This window comes from Rhinopithecus bieti, unplaced genomic scaffold (assembly GCF_001698545.2).
Source record: "Rhinopithecus bieti isolate Rb0 unplaced genomic scaffold, ASM169854v2 scaffold_19939, whole genome shotgun sequence".
Classification (NCBI taxonomy): Eukaryota; Metazoa; Chordata; class Mammalia; order Primates; family Cercopithecidae; genus Rhinopithecus; species Rhinopithecus bieti.
The window spans coordinates 545,491-568,228 of NW_016810019.1; the positions used below are offsets into that span (position 1 = coordinate 545,491).

General features: G+C 37.4%; 1 protein-coding gene across 1 annotated transcript in view; it reads left to right on the forward strand.

The window, feature by feature from the left end:
• The window catches only part of DTHD1 (death domain containing 1), a 68,193-nt gene that overhangs the window by 25,290 nt on the left and 20,165 nt on the right, over nucleotides 1–22,738 (forward strand). Inside the window, exons 5-7 of the mRNA XM_017891120.1 lie at nucleotides 3,357–3,521; nucleotides 5,386–5,675; nucleotides 13,537–13,781. Of these exons, the coding sequence (XP_017746609.1) occupies nucleotides 3,357–3,521; nucleotides 5,386–5,675; nucleotides 13,537–13,781 (700 nt within the window). The remainder of the gene's footprint in view (nucleotides 1–3,356; nucleotides 3,522–5,385; nucleotides 5,676–13,536; nucleotides 13,782–22,738) is intronic.

Below are 22,738 nucleotides of genomic sequence, written 5' to 3' on the forward strand. Positions count from 1 at the left end.
ACCATTTAAAATTAATACTTTAATGAATAATTATAGTTTTCTGAGAAAAAGTTAACCTCAAAACATTGGTGACATTCATGTTTAAATATCTATGCATGATGAATATCACAAAGAAAATATCCTGAAAGTAAAATATAATATAGAATGAGAATTTTGATGGTTTGAATGCTTGTCAAATTCTGTATCATATATTATTTTTTTCCACAGATAAAGTAGCATGACATTTTAATCAGTAACCTCAGAGAGATTAGTACTGTCTGCGTGAATCCCAAGCAAAATTGGTCATTTTAAAATAAGCACATTTAAAAAATAAATCTTTACTATTTTTGGAACTATCACTATGTCAGCATGTTGCCTTTTTATGGAGTTTGATCAAGTGCTATTCACTGTCAGACAATACTAGTTGTAACACTTTGCTAATAACATATATTAAGGAAATAGTTTAGTTGCAGAGCTGTTAACAGCTGCGAGACACAAGTATACCATCAGATTATTTAATTTGAATGTGGACTGTGCCTATTAAAGTTTAAGTTTAATCTTTATATCATTAAGGATTCTTGATTTAAGTGACAGGAAAGCAAATCCAAAGTGTTTAAGCAAAAAAGAATTTTGATATATGTAAATTAAAATCTGAGGATGTATCTATCTATATATTTTTTCTTCAACCAGGAAGAAGCTAATCTCTCTTCTTCATCTCTATCTGCTTTCCTCTGTGCCAATTCCATTCTCTGACATGCTTGTTCCCGATTCTGGCAACATAGCTACATCTTTATAAGTCCAAGTTCAGTGGAAAAGAGGAAGATTTTTCCCTATGAATATGCATAAAAGCCCAGGGCCTTATTCTCACTCCAGATCTATCACAAACTCATCACTGAATGGGATCACTGGAACCAGAAGACAGATATAGCGCAGATTAGCCTAGGTTATGGCATGATAACAAAACTCTCAAATCCCATGGGCTTAAATGACAATCTTTGCATCTGTCGTGGCCATCAAAGGTAGGCTGCTTCTTGGTCATCTTCACTCTAGATAGAGCAGCCACTGTTCGGTTGCTGTGACAGTGGCAGAAGAAAGATCTTTGGCTAGACCCATACTAGCAATTAAGTGCTTGGCCTCAAAGTGACACATTTTTTTTTTTTTTCATTCACATCATTTACTGGAACTAGTCACTTGGCCCCATTCAACTACAGAGTCCAGGAAGTGTAACCCTGTCATATATTCAGATCAGGGCGAAATTGGATATTCTGGTGAGGAGCATTAATGAATGACAAATACACTATTTGCCTTAGGTTATATACCCAATGGTCCTAGGATTAGGGACAGCCCCACCACCCTTGGGAGTCTGTCGGTCTCCACAGATAATTTAGGTTTTCAACAGAAAAAAAGTGAATGAATGCTATCAGAAAAAAAATTACATTCAAGTCAATTTCTAGTAAATGACCAACATTCTGGATTCAGTGAGAGTGTAACTTCCTGTGTGAATAAATTATTAACTTCCAAGGGTTACAGAATTTACCATATCTGTGGTTATAACCCAGTAGCATAAAAGTAAATGTTATTTTTCCCCTAAGCTCCTAATTTTAATCTACCTGATTCCCTGAAGTAACCAATACAGAGTAAGAAGTTTTCAGAGTAGACATTTTAAATCAAGTTCAGTTTCTAATCTGAATCCATGGGTCATAGAACACGTCAACCTGTGAAAGTAAGTTGATTTTTAAACCTTTAACTCTAGTTCACTTCACAAATGAATATATGAAATTCACATTCTGGTCTCCATTCATATACCTTGGCTCTGTCTCTTTGTGGAGTGTAGGTAGCATCATTAGACTAGGTATTTTTCCCCAAAGATGTTCAGTATTAGGGACTTTTCTTCCTTTAATTGTAGGGAACAGATGTTCACTTAAACAAATTCAAGAAAACAGTTTATTGTGAGGCTACAATAGTGAAACTCTGCTTTCTCCATCTCTAGGACTATATGGATACTCTCCTCTTGATTTTTCTCCTTTTCTCTCTTAGCATCTATTTTTCCTTTCTGAATAATCTTTCTGCTTATTAATTTTCATTGAGCAAGGTACCACAGAAACAGGACTGTGACAAGTTACAGTCCCTAGACCACTGAGTCAAATCCCAAAGAAAGATAATCAAATTGGCTGTCCGTTGGAAATTGGTATACTGTTAGTCACATGAGCTGTGGTTGGGGAAAAATATAACATGGCACATACAGCCAATTTCTTCAGGGCCTTTGGGTGGGGCAGGCTACACAAGAAGGAAAATTGTACAAGAAAGTAAATTGGCTGTGCCTACAGTAGAAAGTAGAGTTAGAATATTAATACTACTTATGCTCACTACAATTATAAGTGCTTTACAAATATTAATTCATTTAATCCCACGATGTTGGTACTTGTATTAGTCCATTTTCATGCCACTGATAAAAATATACCCAAGACTTGATAATTTATAAAGAAAAAGAGGTTTAATGGACTCACAGTTCCATGTGGCTGGGGAGGCCTCACAATCATGGTGGAAGGTGAAAGACATGTCTTACATAGCAGAAGACAAGAGAGAATGAGAGCCAAGCAAAAGGAGAGACCCCTTATAAAACCATCAGATCTTATGAGACTTATTCACTACCACAAGAACAGTATGGAGGGAAACTGCCCCCATGATTCAATTGTCTCCTACCAGGTCCCTCCCACAACATTTGGGAATTGTGGAAGCTACAATTCAAAATGATATTTGGATGGGGGCACAGCCAAACCATATCAGTACTATTATTATTTTCATATGATAGGTAAGAAAACAGATTCAGAGAAATGAAATAATTTGCTCATGGTCATACAATTCATAAGAGGCAGAGCCACCCAGGCTTTGAAACTGGGCAGTTTTGCTCCTGGGTTTGTGCGCTTACCATTTTTGCTTTACAACCACCCTTTGCTATTCTAGAGTATTTGGGTTTACATCAGTGAGTTTATTAATGTTTTTGGGTACTCTCTTAAATCTATTTTGCCAGTTGTAGAAAGCTTGTCATTCTCCAAAGCTCATCTCAAATATTAGCATTTTAACTTTGCAAGCTTCCCGAGCCTCTTGCTTCTGCTCCTAAACCACCGTGTACGTTTCCTTAATTATCACACAGGTTACCTTGTGCTGTAATCAGATAATACTGTGTTACTACATGCTTCTGTAGACAAGGGTTATATAGTTTGATCTCTGTATTTGTGGTGCAAAGTATAATTACTGGCACATAGTATGTACTTAATGAATTATTATTAGATCATTCACAATGAAAGAATGAAAGCATTAAGTGATATTTATACCATGTAAATTGTACCAATATCTCTTCTGTTACCATTATATAGGACAAAAAGTGCCTCCGTAAGAAAACCTGGGAAAAATGCCAGTGAATGTTTGAAATTACTGGGATTTAGAAGCCAAGACAGTGGTTGGTGTGAGCTTGATGATGTTGTTGTGAAAACCATACAGAGCGGCTTGATATCAGTTGAATTGAATGAACATTTGCAGAGGTAATACAGTAACAAACAATCAAATTTGATGATACTCTTTTCTGATGGTCATAAATGGTGTTTATAGAAATGGAATAGTAAGATTACATTTTAATTCTTCAAATAGAAATATTAACCATTCTTTAAAGGATACTTAAAATGCAAACCAGAATTGACACGGATATGCTATCCGTAATTTCATTTATGATAGTTAAACAAGTACTTTTGGAAAGCACTCATAACTACAGGTTTCTGCTAACTCCAAAATAGTTTTAAAATAGAACCTTCATTTCTGAAATTCCATGGAGATAGTAATTAACTGTTCATATTATGCGTATCTCATAACTATGTATAGATAAGTGGAATTTGTTACTTCAGTGCCCTCATTTTGCTTTCTCATTTCCATGTTTTCTAGACAGCCCATTATGAGAAGAGTTTTAGACAGATTTAAGGTTCATGAAGGGTAGCCACTCATAGAGACAGGTGATCATATATCTAAAGATAGCTTTTATTTCATAATGGGAGATTTTACATTTTTGATTTTCTTGAATCCAGTTTCCTAGGAATAGAGTCTGAGATGAAGAGCAAGTGATTCATTGAAAGAGAGCTCTTGGGTAAATCCTGTAGGGCAAAGGAGGAAGATGGAAAAAACGATGGTTTCAGATGAAGTATTTCTGTAGCCTGACACCCTCTGGGGAGCTCTGCAGTACGAGTACCAAGGTGGCTGGCTTTGTATCCCCACATTGGTTAGTCCTTATCTGTGGATGTAGGGCTACTCCGGGTGAGGGCCTCTTTTAGGCCAAATCACTGGAGAAGAATTTGAGAAAGGGTATCCCAGTCCAGGGAAAGAGGTTTGTATTAGTTTGTTAAGGCTGCCGTAACAATGTACTACACATTGTTGTTGGTGGCTTAAACAACAGAAACTTACTGTTTCACACTTCTGGAGGCCAGAAGCACAAAATCAAGGTGCTAGCAGGGTTTGTTCTTTTCAAGGGCTGTGAGGGAAGGATCTGCCCAGGCCTCTCTTCTTGGCTTGCAGATGGCCGTCTTCATGGTCTCAGGGTGTTTTCTCTCTATGCATTTCTATGTGTTGAAATTTCTCTCTTTTATGACACCAGGCATACTGGATTAGAGAAGACCCTAATGGACTTCACCTTAACCTGATTACCTCTGTAAAGTCCCTATCTCCAAATAAGGTCCCATTCTGAGGTACCAGGGGATAGTACTTCAACACATGAATGTGTATGTGTGCAGACAGGGTGATACATAATGCAGTCCCTACCAAGGTCCATCCTAACGATCCTTCCCACCTACACAGAGATGCATATTTCAATCCCCATTTAATTATGGTATATATTCTGCATCCTACGGAGAGTCAATAAATTATTGTGCTCATCTTTCTCTTCTATATTTTAAATATGCTCTTTTGTAATTCTAATTAAAATATAACTTAAAATATGCTGCCATGTTTAAAGTTGAGCTGAGACTGTATGACTTCTTTGTTTAAGAACATGTTTTAGAATTCAGTTTGATTTGAGCTGGTTTCTTTTTTATTTCTTTCTCTTTTTTTACAGAGATTTGAGTTTTTCCATGTTGCTCAGGCTGGTGTTGAACTTCTGGGCTCAAAAGATCCACCCTCCATGGCCTCCCAAAGTGCTGGGATGCCTCCCAAGTGACTTGAGCCACTGTGCCCAGTCTGAGCCGGTTTCTTGATGGCCAAGAGTTTCTTTACAACCATTAATGAATCTAACCTGTTGGCCTTGAGAATATTTGATTTTAAAAGACATCTGTTTGATAATGGCTGTTTGCTTGGGTGTTATTAGGTATCAGTGATATTCTTGACGCTGCATTTTTCCCTCGGGTCTCACCTCTTTCTTCCATGCAGGTTTATTGTACTTCACCTCTCTTCCACCATGGACAATAGTCATTTGGTTACTTTTGTGAAATCTTTAGAGGAAGCCATGCTCAGCACCACTGCCTGCATAGTGCTGTCTCACCAGAAGGACAATCCACATAGAATAGCTGTTTTAGTGGTGCCTTCCAAAGATTTAAGCCAGGTGCTTAAGAACCTGCGCTTGGAAGGGTTTGGGGGACCTCCAGAGCCATCTTGTCATTTCCAAGTTCGAGAAGGAGAACAACTTCTTTTAAGATTTACTGGAAACATATTTGCTTCAAGTAAGTATAAAGAAATCTTTTTATATATTTTATGGGCTATAAGCCACAAGCTCTTCAGAAGAGTTTGCTAAACTTGTGTTACTAAGGAAACCTTCAGAGGATTGACGAGAGACTTTAGGAAGCAGGAAGAGAAAAAGACTTATGTATTATACTTCTTCCGTTCCCATTTCTTTATTTTCTACTTAGGGAATGCATGTTCCTTTACAGGAAGATTCTAAGTAATACTTTTTAGAAATAGCCTTTTCCACAGTTACTATCTGAATCCAAACTAGGATCATATCTTTCCTACGACAATAAAGTTGCCTTCTAAGTGCTTCCATTATTGGCCATATGAAATCAATTACCATGTGGTAATAAGAGTGATCATTTAAAAATGTAAATCATACTATATTATACCAGTGGTTACCTTATTTTTACCTCCTATTCTATCTAAAATAATATCCAAACTCTTTAAGATGTTTTATAAAATAATATCCAAACTCTTTAAGATGTTTTACAAAGAATCTAACCTGGGGGTCAGTGGACTGCCAAAAGATATGTGAATAGATCTATATTTCAGTATAATTGCCATATTTTTAATTGCATGTATTTTATTTTATATTTTTCAAAGACTACTCTGAGAATCAATGGGCAGTTTTCACCAAACTCTAAAGGAGTCTATGGCGAAAAAGAAATTAAGAATAATTGATCTAGGCTGGGTACGTGGCTCACCCCTGTAATCCCAGAACTTTGGGAGGCTGAGGCAGGCAAATCACTTGAGGTCAGGTGTTCAATCCTGGCCTGGTCAACATGGTGAAACCTCGTCTCTACTCAGTTAAAAAAAAAAATTAGTCTGGTGTGGTGGCAGGTGCCTGTAATCCCAGCTACTGGGAGGCTGAGACGGGAGAATCGCTTGAACCTGGGAGGTGGAGGTTGCAGGTTGCAGTGAGCTGAGATCACCTAAATGACGTATGTACCTTGCTTACTTCTTTTCCTGTATTTCTCTAGTGCTATTTTTGTTTTCACTCTAAATCTTATGACAATTTGAAATTATTTAATTAACTTATTTACTTTTTGTTCATATAGTTATGCTATGTCCTTTACCCTTCACCAGAATGAAAACTTAGTGAGGGCAGTGACCATGTCTTTCTTGTTAATACATCCTCCAAGCCTAACATAGGAATTGGTATATCCAAAGCTTTTTTTTTTTTCTTTACAAAATGCTTTATTTTTGATATCAACCCAACTAAACATTGATACAAGTAATGTATTACCAGTTATTGTACACTTTAATCAAGTGCACTGAAGAAATATCACTGACTGATAAACAAACTATCATCTTCATTTTCTTCTGTACAATGTTTGATAGACTTATATCTAGAAAGTGATTTCAACAATGAGTTTTTCAGCCCTTGTAGTCTCCAGTGTCTATTGTTGCCATCTTCATGTCCATGTGCATCTAAGTTTAGCTCCCACTTATAAGAACATGCAATATTAGGTTTTATGTTTCTGCATTAATTTGCTTAGGATGATGGCTTCTAGTTGCATCCATTTTGTTGCAAAGGACATAATTTTGTTCTTTTTTTGTAGCTGCATGCTATTCCATGGTGTATATATACCACATTTTCTTGATCCAGTCCACCGTTGATGGGCACCTAGGTTGATTCCATGGCTTTGCTATTGTAAATAGTGCTGCAATGAACATGCAAGTGCTTTTGATAAGTGTGTAGTGAATGAATGATTATGTAACAGTGATGAGGAAAGCAAGCAGGATGAATATGAGAGGTGGCAGAAGAGATTAGAGAAGTGAATGAATAGATGAGACTAAAGCGGTCAAAGGAAAGAGATGAAGAGAAAGAGAAAAGGAAGAAAAAGAACATGAAGAGAAAACAGCTGTGTGGGAATAGAAAGCAAATGTTCTTTGAAAGAGTTGCCATCACAACAATTTCTTTTTCATTAAGTCAACACCTTCCTCTTTCTAACTGCTTGCCCTGCAGTGGAATAGAGTCTAACAGGTGTATGTATAAAAATGAGGTGAGAGGGAAAATTCAGGACAGGTTTTATGAAGATTTCTGGCCCAGGAGGCTTTCTACATTGACTTGAGGGGATGTGCTCTGTTTATTTATAAATTAATGTGGATCCCATTTATTTTATTATGCCTATTTTCTCTCTGATTCAAGAAATAGCTCCAAGCCTCATTGGTTCTTTTTTGCTTCAAAGAAGGGACAAGACTTGAAGCTGATGCTGCCCTCCCCCCTTTTTTGATATCTCAGAAATAAGTGAGACCTAAAATGTCCCAATTTTAAGTGTCTATTCTACTCTCACATACAGGATCTCAGCATCTGAACCAGCTGACAGGACTTAGTGAGCAAGTGACAAAGATGGCAGAGAAGGGGGCAGGGAAGAGAGAGGGGGGAGAGGAAGGAAGGGTGGAAGAGGCCCCTTCCTACTTGGCTTCCGGAGCAGAAACCACAGCATCCACCCTGGAGAAATCTCTCTAATGATACATAGTACTAACCAGAAGTGTCCCACCCAAACTAATGATGCAAATGATTTTCCTGTAATACTGTGGACAGCAGCTGTGTTTACCAACCACCCTAAACAGGAGTGTATTACTGTTCTACTCTCAAGCAGTGGTACTGAATATCCCACTGCCTGCTGTGGAGACCGGGGAGCACCTGCTAAACCAAGAGCATCCAAGGCAGCCGGCACCTGTGCAATTCCTCCGTATAAGGGATGGGGAAGAGTTCGTCTTCATTCAAGGAAAATGAGTCAGGCAGGATACCCAGATCCTAGGGTTGCTTTTCCTAGGGAGACAGGCTCAGATCTGGAGCCTCATTGGGTTTTTCTCTGCCTAAGAGGGAAAAGATCCTCAGTAAACAATTGATACCTCATCCTGGTAAAAGAATTGATCCATCCTTTTATCAGGGCCTAGAGTAGTCTCTGTGAATCTCAAAGAGATAAAGCTAGAGATTCTCTGCCTGGAGGATTCTCTTCACCCTCCCCACCCCGACCCTCACCCCCAGTTCTCTCCTGCTGTATCTTCAGGTCTCACCTTAAAGATCATGTTCTGAGAAGCTTTCTCTGTCCTTCCTGATTATGTCAGAACTTATTTTATTTTTTAATAGTTCTATTATACTTTTGCAGATCCTCCTTTTTTCTTTTGTGGCCTTTGTCACATGCAATTTTCTATTCGTTCATTTAATTGTTTGATCAATTCCAGTTTCTCCTACCACAGTCCCATCCGTGGAGGCACTGTCCTGTTGGTGGTCAGCATTCAGTCTCCAGCACCTAGGACAGAGTCTGACAGTTAGAAGAAACTCAGTATTTGTTGAAAGAAATGAAGACTAAAGTTTAGAAAAAAAACATTATAATATTAAGTGCAATTAAAAGTATTTAAAACTTTAATTAATAAATTTAGATTACTGCCCTTTGAAAATGCCAAAATCTCTCTATTCACTTATAGAGAATATGAATGGCTTTTCAGTGAAGGTCACAGGACATGGACTATATTTCTATCTCTAATAGGAAGGAAGATGGATAGGTGTGTCCTTTGGCTTTTATAATGGTTTTTGGCATTCTTCTGAACACAAGCTACAGCAAGCTTTCACTCTCTAGGTGAGAGTTGTCAGTGTAGCACTTGGATTATTGCAAGATAACCAAGCCCCCACTGCATACAAAATCCAGAAAGTGCCAGAAAGTGTTTTAATATGATTTTATATAATGGCAACAAAGCATCACCCATAACATCTAGTAATGCCCTATCAGGTCCATCTTTTAAAGTTGCCCTGAATGTCCTTTGGCCTAGGGCAGTGATTTTTCTAGATATTCTATGGGATGTATCTCTACATGTATCTGTACACCTATATAATAACCATTCTTTAATTTGCTAAACAAAAATTTATTGACCTTACATATATTAAAGTCTAATGAAGAAAGACAGAGAATAAGCAAATAAGTAAATAAAATGCATAACTTAATTTGGGCCGAAAAGTGAATTATAGAAGAATAAAGAAGGGAAAGGATAGGGGGATCTTAAGGGATGTAGCAGGCTTGCAGTTTTATCTTAGGGAAGACCATTCTGGAAAGGTGACATTTAAAAAAAAGAAGTTTCTAAGAGGGTGAGGAAGCAAGCCATAATCCTATCTCAGGGGAGTTTATCCCAGGCAGAGGGATTGCCAGTGCCAGTGAACTAGGTGGAAACCTGCCTTGCGTGTGTGGGGAACAGTGGGAGCCTGAGATGGCTGGATCAGAGGGAGTGAGCGCAAGTTGTGGGAGATGAGGTGAGAACTGATCATACCCTGTAGGCCATTGGAAAGACGGCCTTTTCTGCTAAGTGACTTGGGGAAACATGAAGGCTTTTCAACAGAGAAGTGATCTGAGTTAGATTATAACTGCATTGAGAATAGGTTTTAGAGCATTAGAGGAGAAGCAGGGAGACCAGTTACTGCTTAATTGCAGTAAACCAGGCAAAAGATAGCATGGCTTAGAGGTAGAGCTGGTGGAGAATGGGTTAGAATATAAAAATACACTGAGCCAGTGGTTCTCATAGGGTTTTTCTGGTTTCCCAGACTGCTAGCCCTTTCAATTTTTTTATCTGACTTCTCTGAGCAAAAACATTTATTCTTACATTTGTATTTTCTATGTCATCAATGAAAAATATTTAATGCTCATTATTGAGAAGAAAATGTATTGCTATAAGGGACAGCAGGTAATCCACAAAATATAAGTAAATTCTGGAACTTTTTACATGACAGGTATTTACTAAATAGCTACTATCTCAAGACACTTCTAGGGGACTATCTACGTAAGATATTGAGAAGAAGAAAAAGATTCTCAGAAGGTCAACTAGTGGTTGATTTTACACTTTGGGTATGGAATGAATGAGTTTTTCTTTTATTTCTCCTTTAAATATGCCAGTGAGGGAGAAAAAAACAGAGTAGTACAATTTCTTCATGCAACTTCTATTGTTTTGGATCTATTTTTTGTTCAGGGACCAGACGTCTTTAAAATATATTATTATGCCTTAACAACAATGAAACTCCAACTTTAAAAAATTACAAAATGATTTCTGTTTACAACATGAAGATTTTGCTATTTATTATTAGTAAATCCTCAATAATTTCATCCCTACTTCATATATAAATGTGATCTTTAGAGAGTTTCCCTAGAGATCTTTAGTTTTAAAAATTGGTAAACGTTTTAGGTCTCAATTGAACCAGAGTGGCCATGCCTCACCCTCAATCCTTATATCCTCTGTATAAATAATTTCTTATGAATAATTGTGCACCCGACAGAGAGTATAACGTCTTTCAAGGGATAGAAGGGGAAATTTACTAATTGGTATTCCACAGGGACCAAAGTAGTAAAATTTTTCTTGATAGCACTCTAGTAGTATGGAAGCAGAAGTTAGCCAGGTGTCACTCCAGTGAGGTGGAAACTCCAATTTACCTAATTTACTATTTAGATAACATTTAAATTACTCCAAATAATCCACTTTTTTTTTTTTTAAACCAAAGTGAGACTCTCTTAAGAAGACAAACCCTGGCTAGTCATTCGTCTCCTAGGAATTTGTTTTTTTTTTCTAAGTAGCCAAGTTGCATCTCAAATATAAACTTTTGCAAAGGGATCTACTCCTACACCTTCTGTAATCTGGAGTTATTCTATTTCTAGATTTAACTGAGCTTTAGAAAAATCACCAAAATGACCTCCAGCAGTCAGGACCAGGAGAAGGGTCCTGGTATCGTCTACATCTCTCACTGAAGTCTTTGTTCCCTGGGCAAAATGGAACGTTTTCCATGAGAGAAAACTCTGGGCAGTCAACTGTATGTTGACTTACAGTAGCCAAAGGAAGTTTCCATGTAGACATGAAAGCTAAATCTTGGCCAGGTCTGGTGGTTCATGCCTGTAATCCCAGCACTTTGGGAGGCCGAGGAGGGTGGATTGCTTGCCTTCAGGAGAGTTCGAGACCAGCCTGGGTATCATGGTGAAACCCCGTCTCTACGAAAAAAAAAAAAAGTAGCCAGGCATGGTGGCACACATCTATAGTCCCAGCTGCTTGGGAGGCTGAGGTGGGAGGATAACTTGAACTTGGGAGGTGGAGGTTTTAGTGAGCTGAGATTGTGCCACTGTGGAGCTGTGTCATTCCAGCCCGGGTGACAGAGTGAGGCTCAGTCTCAAAAAAAGAAAAAGAAAAGAAAAGAAAAGAAAAGCTTCATCTTGACATTTCTTTAAAAGCATCTGAGTTTTCTGTTTTGGTTTTGATTTTGGTTTGTTTTGATTTTTGGTTTTTTTTTTTTTTTTTTTTTTTTTTTTTTTTGAACCAAAATTCAATAAATGTGGCAGAGTTTTTTTCTCACCTTCTTTATTTGGTATTCATTTGCTGTAAATTTAATTGAGCAACTTACGTTGCCAAGTTATTGTATCCATATTTTCTCATTTCATTTCCTAAACAATCCTAGGAGTTAAGCTTTATTTCTCCTGTTTTAAGGGTAAGGAAGCTAAGGGAAGCTAAGGATAAAGAAGCTAAGGGAAGTCTCTGAAAAGCTCAGAGATATGAAAAACAATGGACAAATATTAACAGACAAATATTACAGAATACACAAATCATAGAGGCTGGACTTGAACCTAGATCTATACATCCAAGATATGTTATCTTAAGTGCTACATTATAGCTTCCTACAAGTTTTATAAATTTTGATGCGGACATATAGTGCCTTAGGAAACATGGTGGTGTTTATTCTGCTGTTGAAATAACAAGGTAAAATATTCTGATTGTCATGGTAAGACCCCAATGAGTGAAATGTTATGTTCACAGAAACTCTAGAATTTTCAGTAAGGAGTTGATAAAACATGTATGTATTACCATTTTAGGAGAATCCATCAGGTTTTCATAGAAATTTCAGTAACACAAATTCAATAACTATCACACCTGAAAGTTCTAGATCAACACTGTCCATTTTCACAATTGTGGAAATGTTTTATATCTGCGCTATTCATTATGGTAGCCTTTATGCTTATGCTGTCACTGAGACTTTTAAATGTAGGTAGACTGAGGAGTTAAATTTAATTATATTTACTGTTCATTAACTTTCATTTAAACTTAAATTGCCACATGTTATAGGAGAGTGCAGTTCTGGAATGTCTATTGTGAGGTCGCAATATGAATAGTTAGGGGAAAGGAGAAAGATAATTCTCAACGGGTGAAAATAATTTTCTAAATATTGCAAAAGCTGAATATTTCTAGTAGTTTCTGGTTATATCAAAATGGAATAGAGAAAGAAAAGCTAAAGATTATTTGATTTAGAAGTAGCCAGAGAGCACCTGGCCCAACAACCCATGAGAAATCTTTTGAGCAGTCTACATGGTCTCTGCCTATTGCTCTTTTGTCAGGTTATGTTTTGACAAACAAAAAGAATATGATAAAACAAGTTTTTTTAGTCCATATTTTTTTTAAAGTAATAATAATTATTTTTAATTTTTTTAAATTATAACGACAAAGTTACACAACAACACCACACCCACACACACAAAATATAATTAACGTTAACTAGGTATTGATTAATATTTTTGTTTGATTAATTAATTTTTTTTTGAGATGGAGTCTCCTTCTGGAGCCCAGGCTGGAGTGCAGTGGCGCTATCTCCGCTCACCGCAAGCTCCGCCTCCCGGGTTCACACCCTTCTCCTGCTTCAGTCTCCCCAGTAGCTGGGACTACAGGCGCCCGCCACCACGCCCGGCTAATTTTTTGTATTTTTAGTAGAGACGGGGTTTCACCGTGTTAGCCAGGATGGTCTCGATCTCCTGACCTCGTGATCCGCCCGCCTCAGCCTCCCAAAGTGAGATATCTTAAAGGTAATAAATGCATTTTACTTCTATTTAGGTAATGGGAAAGATTATGGAAAAGACTACACACTTATTTTTCACTTGCAAAGAAAACCTAGGCTGGAACTCCAAATCAAAGAAGTGGACGAATTTGGAAACTATAGCTGCCCTCATTATAAAGGCACCGTTGTCGTTTATAAAGTACCTAAAGGAAAGATAGTCCCCAACTTGAATCAATCTCTCGTAACTAATGAAAACCATTCTCAGTTGCCAATTTGCAAATTACCATTGAAATTGCCAAAGGTGAGTTATTTTACTTTTCTAATTATTACATTTTGTTAATTATTTATAATTCTGTAACACAATCAGTTTTGCAGGCATAGAGACACGCACAGTTAAAAGAAAAGGTAAGAAGAGAGTTAATAAAGAAGGAGTAGGTAGGTCCAATTTTAGAGTATTAGAAAACGTGTTAGGATTCCTCCTTTTGTTCGTATCAGCCTTTCTAACAAGAATGTTTCAGATTGGTCTGGTCCTCACAGCATGTTGTTGCTAACTATGAAAATAATGTCATTCATTTTCTGTAACTGCCTCTGAGTCACTGGAAAATCATTGATGAAAAAAATGCATTTCAGAGCACATCATTTTAAGGAAAAGTCATGGTGAAGAGCAAAATGACCTCAAAATATTTACATTGAAACTTACCATATTTTGCATATTTGTTTCATGAGTTATGCTTGCCTAAAATTCTTACTCATGTCAGAAAGTAGGATTAAATTATTTCTTTGAACATGTCTAACACACAAATAAATACATTTTATTCCTCTGTATTACAATTTCTTTCAGTGAAACAGGACTTGGTGAATCTAAACTACATTTTTAATAAGAAATATAACTGAAAAATTTACTTCATTAATCTTGAGGTAAAAACAAACTTCTTATTCTTTAAAGAAAGCTAAAATCACTTTCTCATGTTTATATTTTTTGTGTGTATGACTAGCAGAAATGTGTTTACCATGTGGTTAGATTTTGTTCTGATTTAAAATAAATCATTAAAGTAATTTAGCAAATATTAACATTGAACTTCTGAAATAGGGGATGTGCTGCACTAGGCTTTGTGATAAATACAGAGCTGTAAAGTGTAATACATGCCCTAAAGCTGTGTTGTTCTGAATGGTCACTACTGCCCATATGTGGCTATGGAGCACTTGAAATATGGCTAGTCTAAACTGAGATGGGCAGTAAGTTTAAGATACACACTGCATTTCAAAGACTCAGTACAAATAATATATAAACTATCTCATTAATAATTTGTTTATATTGACTACATGGTAAATTTATATTTTGGTTATATTAGGTTATATAAAATATAAAAATTAACTTCCTCTTTTATTTTTTAAACATTTTAGTTGCTATTAATAGAATATTTTAAATTACATATGTATCTCAAATTATATTTCTATGGAATAGTGCCTCTGTAAATGAATTTATAATCTAGTGAATAAGTACACAAAACATATACACAAAATTACGTTGTAAGATAGTAACTGGTTGAAGTTATATTTAGATGATATAAACAGTGGTACTGACAGTTGGTGCTAGATGGTACTAATAGTTGTTCAGAGAAGGGAAATGGCTTTTCTACAATCTGTAACCAGTAGAAGTGTGTGGTGTTTGTGGCATTTTATCTGAGCTTTGTAAGTTGGTGGAAATTCAGCCACTGGAAATGAAGAAAAAAGGCAAGTTACGGGGAGAAAATACAGTGCATTTGACTGGGGTGGTAAGTATAGTTTAGCAGGAATTAACAAGTTGTGTAATAACCATTGTAATAATGTCTAATATGCCAAAGGCCTTTCAAATACTTTACATGCATTGTATCGCTAAACCCTCACAAAAGTCCTATGATACATAATTGTTCTTACTTTGTGGGAAACTGAGGCACAGACATTTTAGACAACTTGCCCAGGTTCTCATGGCTAAGTAAATGGCAGAGCTAAAATTCAGACCCAAGAAATCTGCTTCCTGTGTGTTGAATGGCTATTATGCTGTCACTTTGTTAGCACATAAAGCTAGGATTATTAGTCAAAGATACAAGATGGATTTTAGGGCATCTGTGTTCACATTTGATGTATGATGTCTGTACTATGCTTTAGTATAGAGATAATATTAGACATATTTAACAAATGACATGACCTGAACACCAACCAGTGAACTTGAAAGCAGCCCTCAGTAGAGAGGAATAGGTTCCTAGTGACATTAACTTTACTTGCTTGCTGTTTTTGAGGAGATCCCGGGGTCCCGGGGAAGCATGCATAAGTAGAGGAATTGATTAAGCCATTGATACTGAAAATGATACTTTCATGACAGTATAGCCAAACTGGTGTACATCTACTATCAGTTTTGCTTCTGTGCATTTTCATTTCCACTGTAAGACTTTGCACCATACGGCCGTTACCTATGCATGTGGCACTTTTCCCTGAGATAGTCCCATAGCTGCTTCTTTATCATTCAGGCCTCAGCTCAGATGTCATTTATTATTCTCATTCCCTTATCTCCCAATCTGAAGTCTCTTTTTAACTTGTCACCCTTTCTCGATTTACTTCCTAACACCAATCATTGATTTTTTTAGATTTATTTGTTCATATATTTTCTATTTTCTTTGCTTCTTTAAAAGCAAACTCTGTGAATGAAGGACCCTGTCTATTCTATCCAGGTTCCTTCTTCTGTGATTAGAAAAGTGCCTGGCACATAGCAGGCACCCTAAATATCTATGACTTGATGAATAAGGGGAGGTCTATAGCTTTCTCTAGATTCTAAAAGTTTAAGAACTATTGACTTGAAGGAATGCTCAAATTCTCTCTGTTCCATAGTTTAGAGCTTGATTCTACAAGCTCTTAACTGGCATGCTAAGGCATCGATGTGGATCAACATGAAGATCTGGAGTAGAGAGGGGTACATAAGGGCTGCTCTCCAGTCAGTTCAGCTGGCACATTACTTCCAGCGAGCACCATGTTGCTGTGCTGCCATGAGAGGATGAAAGGGAGACAAGCCAGGGGTGGTTGGAATTCTCTGGCAAGAGGGGGTAAGGACATTACTGAGATGATGGCAGACCATGGAAAGAAAGGCCCTTATGTCAGAGAGGACAGACATGAAGTCCAAAAATGTAACAGGAATTGAGCTTTCACTTAGTGTTTTCTCTGTTGCCTAACTTTATAAAAGTAGCCAAATTAGTCAAGCCAAATTAGCCAACATAGATAATTTAGGGGTTTGTGTAGATTTTCCTCAGTAAAAGTCTGTGTTTACGATTGTCCAGTACTTTTGCATCCGCTTCTTCTCTGCTTTGCTTCTAACACACCATTCCTTCCCTATGTGCCTGAATAATTCTTACTGAACCTCTTTCACATTGGTGCTTAAGTGCAACCTATCCAAGGAAGCCTTCCCTCACTCCTCCTTTGTAGCAGGTTAAGTGTTCCTGGTATATGGAGCTACAGCGTTTTGTACTCTCCTTATCACTGTAGTTACCATATTTCATGACAACCACTTGCTTGTTTCCTTCCCTTGTTGCTGTAATGGCTTTTTAGGGAGTCTTTTTCCTGAAATACTTTTTTCTAATCACCCCTCCTTGTGAAATTTTATTACCACAGATATATTGTGTGTCTGTTTATATACTACATATTTATCTGTGTTTTATACATCTAAAAGAATAAGTCTTTTTGTGTCTCACCCAAGGACGAATTTTCTCTCCCCAAGGGTGACATTATCAAAATTGAGAATGCATTCAATAAACTGCACAGGCACAGACCCTGTCCACTCAACTCTCTATTGGCAGTGCAGAGAGATAGTTACATGCTTGATAAATATTTGTGACTAACTAGATGAACAAGATAATTTCTGCAAACCTTACAATTACTCAGCCTGGAAATTGATAATCCTGAAACTATATTGGCATGTTTAAAAATAGTACATTTAAATGTCTGCTGCCTTTCATAGATGCATCTACTGCCAATAGGCCATCTGTGCTTTCTTTTTATCCCAGATGGGTTTGTACAGGGCTTTCCAGATTCACTCCCTGGGCCCTTTCTTGTGCCCAAAGTCTTCAGAAATAAGTTTGCTGGGTTGAAAAAGAATCTGTGGCTGTGGGAACTTTTTTTCTGTTCAAACTAGGTAACTAAATGGGAATTGAAACCATGATGTTTATTTTTGCAAGATGAGACTTATTTCATAAAGTTCAGAATTTTAAAAATTCACCTCAACTAAGCAGTATTAGAATGTGCTATTTTTCAGGAAATGGAAGTAGTCTAATATAGTAACAGCTTGGCCTTAATGAACATGACACCATGTGGGTATTTATACATGTAGCATAAAACAGGTGAAGATATTTGTCCAAATTAAAAGTGCTTCACAGAGAACACACAGCAAATATTTACATACATGTATATAGGCATAGAACCAAACACAAAATTATAAAGTGTGATGTAAATATACTGTATCTGATTCATAAAGATGAGAAGACATATCACTTTTACTTCATACTTGTGAGGATCTTTGTCTCTTATTCTACAGCCTCTGTAGTTCATTCATTCATATATTAATTAATTCAACAAACAGTGTATCCCAAAAGCCTCAATGTATAGTGGTGTTCTGGTTTGTAGAGTCTCATTCTTCCCTTTCTTCTTTATAGCATGTTTTCAACTCAGAGGCAGAATTATCCCTTAAAGCAGAGGTCCCCAATCCCTGGGCCATGAAATGGTAGCAATCCGTGGCAGGTTAGGAACCAGGAGGTGAATGGTGGGCAAGTGAGCAATGCTTCATCTGTATTTACAGCCACTCTGCCTTGCTTGCATTACTGCCTGAGCTCTGCTTCCTATCAGATCAGTGGCGGCATTTGATTCTTGTAGGAGTGCAAACCCTATTGTGAAATGCACCTGCAAGGGATCTAGGTTGTGTGCTTCTTACAAGAATCTAATGCCTGATGATCTGTCATTGTCTCACATCACCCCAGATGGGATCTTCTAGTTGCAGGAAAACAAGCTCAAGGCTCCCACTGATTCTACATTATGGTATATAATTATCTGATTATATATTAAGATAAAATAATAATAGAAATAAAGTACACAATAAATGTCACTTGCCTGAATCATCCCGAAACCATCCCTCCAACATGGAAAAATGGTCTTCTATGAAACTGGTTCCTGGTACCAAAATAGTTGGGGACTACTGCCTTAAAGCATCAGTCAAATCATCTCATGCCTCTGCTCCAAATCCTTCAGTGGCTCCCAGCTTCCTTCAGAATAAAGGCTCTGTGTGAACTTGGCCCTCACTGACTCCAGGGCCTTCTCTGCTCTACTCTCCTCCTCACTTATTCAATCACAGTGACCTTCTTGAGTTTTTGGAATATGCCACACCTGCTTCTGCTTTAGGTCTTTTTGTTAGTGATTCCCCTTGCTGGAATGTTCTTCCATCAGATACCTGCATGTCTGTCACCCTTACGTCCTTCACTTTGCTGAAACTTCACCTTCTCTCTGTGGTTTACCCTGACTCTAATGTTGCAGTCTACTCTTACCCCTACAACCTGACATTCCTAATCCTCTTTAATCTGCCCTATTTCTTTTCCTCTAAATCATTTCTCCATTTTTACATGTATTTCTTCATTTGTACATTTCTTGCAGAAAAACTCTCTATTCCATAACTAGAAAGTAAGCTCTGTGAAGATGGGGAACATTTTTTGTTCACTGCCAAATCACAAGTACCTGGAATGGTATCAGGCATAAGTGAGATGCTCAATAAACATGAGTGAATGGGTATATATTTATAGAACTTGCAATTCATGGACCAAAAATGTAAGGAGGAAAGTTTGAAGCGCCAAGGAAGAAAATAAATTAGCATTAGAAGATGGACACAAAATTCATGGTGTGAATTGGTAGGTGGGATAGCTTGGGAAGACCTCACTGTGGAGGGGACTACAGGGCTGAGGAGCAACAGGAGACCAAAACCTTCCTGTATGGCCAGGAGAGCATCCAAGTGGGAGATGCAGCAAGTTCCAAGACTCCGAGATGGGCACGCGTTTCAAGTCAAGGACTCGAAGGAAGGCTGTGATGGTCAGCACGCATGCGAGGGCTACAGAAAGATGATGGGTTTGTAAGACAAGAAACATCCTGGTGATACTTCATATTGCATATAATCTTCTGAAAATGATCCCATAAACAATATATTTGAAAATATGTGGCTGAAAAGAATAATGATTCACCCCTAAATCTTTCTTAAGTTGTGCCTCAGCCTTTCTCCTTTCACAAAATGTTCAAGTAAATTCAGTTCACACTGTACATAATTGTACTTTGGCAGAAACAAGGCAAGTTTCAAAAACACTCTCGAAGGTTTTTTAGGTGAAAGGGAGTGGAGAGAATATATTGTGCGTGTATGCATGTGTGCGTGCATCTGAAGTCACACCAGATAGGTGACTGCAGGCCATTTGCTTATTTGTGCTAGCTTGGGTTGTGACTGCTTGTGACTCCTTCCTCCTACTTGGAGGTTTTGCTTTGAAGGAAAGAAGGGCTGCAGATCTGATTGCTGTCACCTACTCGAGGCTGGAGTTTCCCAGTAAAATCTAACCCACGTATTTACATAAGCGACCTGTTGACCCAAGTTTTGCTTAGCCTGAACTTCCTGGATTATTGTTTTTTTGAAACTGAACTCCTGACATGTGATTTCTAGTAAATAATGATACAGCTTCAACACTTTCTTTCTCAGCACATTAAATAACTTGCTGTGTCAAAGGGAGGAAGCAGGCAGACGGCAGTGCAGGAATCCGTTGGTCAGAATGGCCACTTTCACCACTGGATTTCATTACCATCCCACTGCTCTGCTAGGGGTAATGTTGTTCCTATATTATTTTTTCCAACAATACGAAATACCAAAGCAATTTTGACTAGATAAATGAGATGATTCTGAACCATTAAAAATATTTACTTCCACAAGCATTTTAATTCTACTCAGACTTCTTAGTTGCAGTAATTTAACAAAATTATATTAGGGTTCAAGGATAAAATGAAACTTATTATGTTATCGCTAGGCATTTTAAAAGGAGACTGAAAGAGCACATTAGAAGAATGTCTTATAAGAAAAATCAGGATTTTGTTTTGTTTTGTGTTGTTCTTGCTGTGGTTTTTGAGGGAATAGTGGCCACATGGTGTTTCTTAAGTTTTCCATAACCTAGTGTCATGCTTTCTATACTAGAGTTAATGCCAGTCACATATTTGGTGATTCATGTCCCTTCCCCTATCAATTATAGAAGAAAGCCACTAGGATCTTGGTAAGTAGAAATATTACATTAATTTTTTTAACCCCTGAAAGTTTCCAAAATCTTCTCACTCTTTCCAGTGAGAAAGATGGATGAAGAAGGGAGAACTCTGGCAATCCATGCGTCTCCCTTACCTGTTATCCTCCTGTCTGCAGTCCCATTTTCCTACAGGCAACCAGAATGACCTTCAAAGCCACAGTTTTGACTATGTCACTAAGAGGAACATGAGGGGAACATGAACAAAGCTGGTTTAGTCAGAAACAGGATCCTGTGTTCTTTTTTGGAAAGTACTTTGACCACCAGTTTAATGAGAAGAGATTCTTTCCCTTCTCCTCCCCCCATCCCTTTCTATTGTTCCCCTTCCATTTTTTTTTTCCTTTCCCCTCCACTCTCCTCCCCTTTATCTCTTCCTCTGTACCTTCTTTTTTCCCTTCCTTCTCCCCTTTCTCCTTCTCTGGTCCCTCTTAACCCCTCCCTCCTTTTTCCTCCTTCAACCCTTGACTTTAAAAGATAAGGTTTCCTCTGCTTGGAGGGCAGTATAGCTAAACAGGAATTGGTCACTATATTGTCATAGAGCTTTTGCTATTTCTTTTACAAAGGAAGCACACATATTCCTGCCCATTTAAATAAATTTAATAATTAAAAAGTCATTGATGTGTATGCATTTATTCTCTTAAAATTATAACATTTAATAAGTAAAAAATTATGCTCATTAACTCAAACAGATTTTAGTTCATTAACTTCAACTGTTTTCGTTTTTATTTTTCCTTCTGTAGATGTATTGTATTAGTCAACATGTTAATTAGAAACCACAAAGTGCCTAATACCTACAAGATATTGTGTAAGGCCTAATAATAATAATAGAAGCCAAAGTTCTAGCTTTCAAGGAAATTACAGTCCAGTTTAGGAAATAAAGTATAAACACTTTAAAAGTTATAAAACAAAGCAAGAGATAAATAATAATTGAATACAACAATACAGCAATAACAAAAGACAGGAACTGATTGTTAATTGCAAATGAAGAGTAAGATGTTAAATGCTAGGACATTTCAGAGAAGGGGGTGATCCCTGTGGACTGAGGTGACCAGAGGGTGCTTCAGAGAGCAGAATGATTGCAGAGAATGTTTACGATCTGGAGAGGAAGAGAGAAAGGGGCAAGGAGTTTCACACAAGAGAGATGGCAGGAGTAGAAACCTTGAAGTGGTCAAGCACAAGATGTGTTCTGAGAAAGGATGATGAATGCAACTGTGTTTCTTCAGGGGAAGATTTGGAAACGTCGTGTTGGAAATAAGTTGGGGAAAGATTATAGAGGGCCTTTAATTCCTTACTTAGGTTAACTAAATGATGCTGTAATTGTGGTAAACAAGCTTTCTGTCAAAATTCAACAAAAAATTGTGATTGATTTCATGACACATAGAGCACATGCAAGCCAGAGACCCTTAGTTTTTGAGTAAACAACAAAATATCTGATCTACTGTTATTCTTGAAACTGGTATGGCCATAATTAAGGATGGAGACATAGGTATCTGGTTTGTTTATAATTAAGTTGATCTTTTATCTTTTGAGTAATGGCTCAAGCCATTGGAAAATTTTAACTAGGAGAGTGATATGATCAAGTTTTGTTAGCAACTTTACTACAACAGCCTATAAGGATAAACTAGAAATGGATGAGCTTAGCAATAGTGATGAACAGACATTTCTCAAAAGAAGATATTCATACAGCCAACAGACACATGAAAAAATGCTCATCATCACTCGCCATCAGAGAAATGCAAATCAAAACCACAATGAGATACCATCTCACACCAGTTAGAATGGCAATCATTAAGAAGTCAGGAAACAACAGGTGTTGGAGAGGATGTGGAGAAATAGGAACACTTTTACACTGTTGGTGGGATTGTAAACTAGTTCAACCATTATGGAAAACAGTATGGCAATTCCTCAAGGATCTAGAACTAGATGTTCC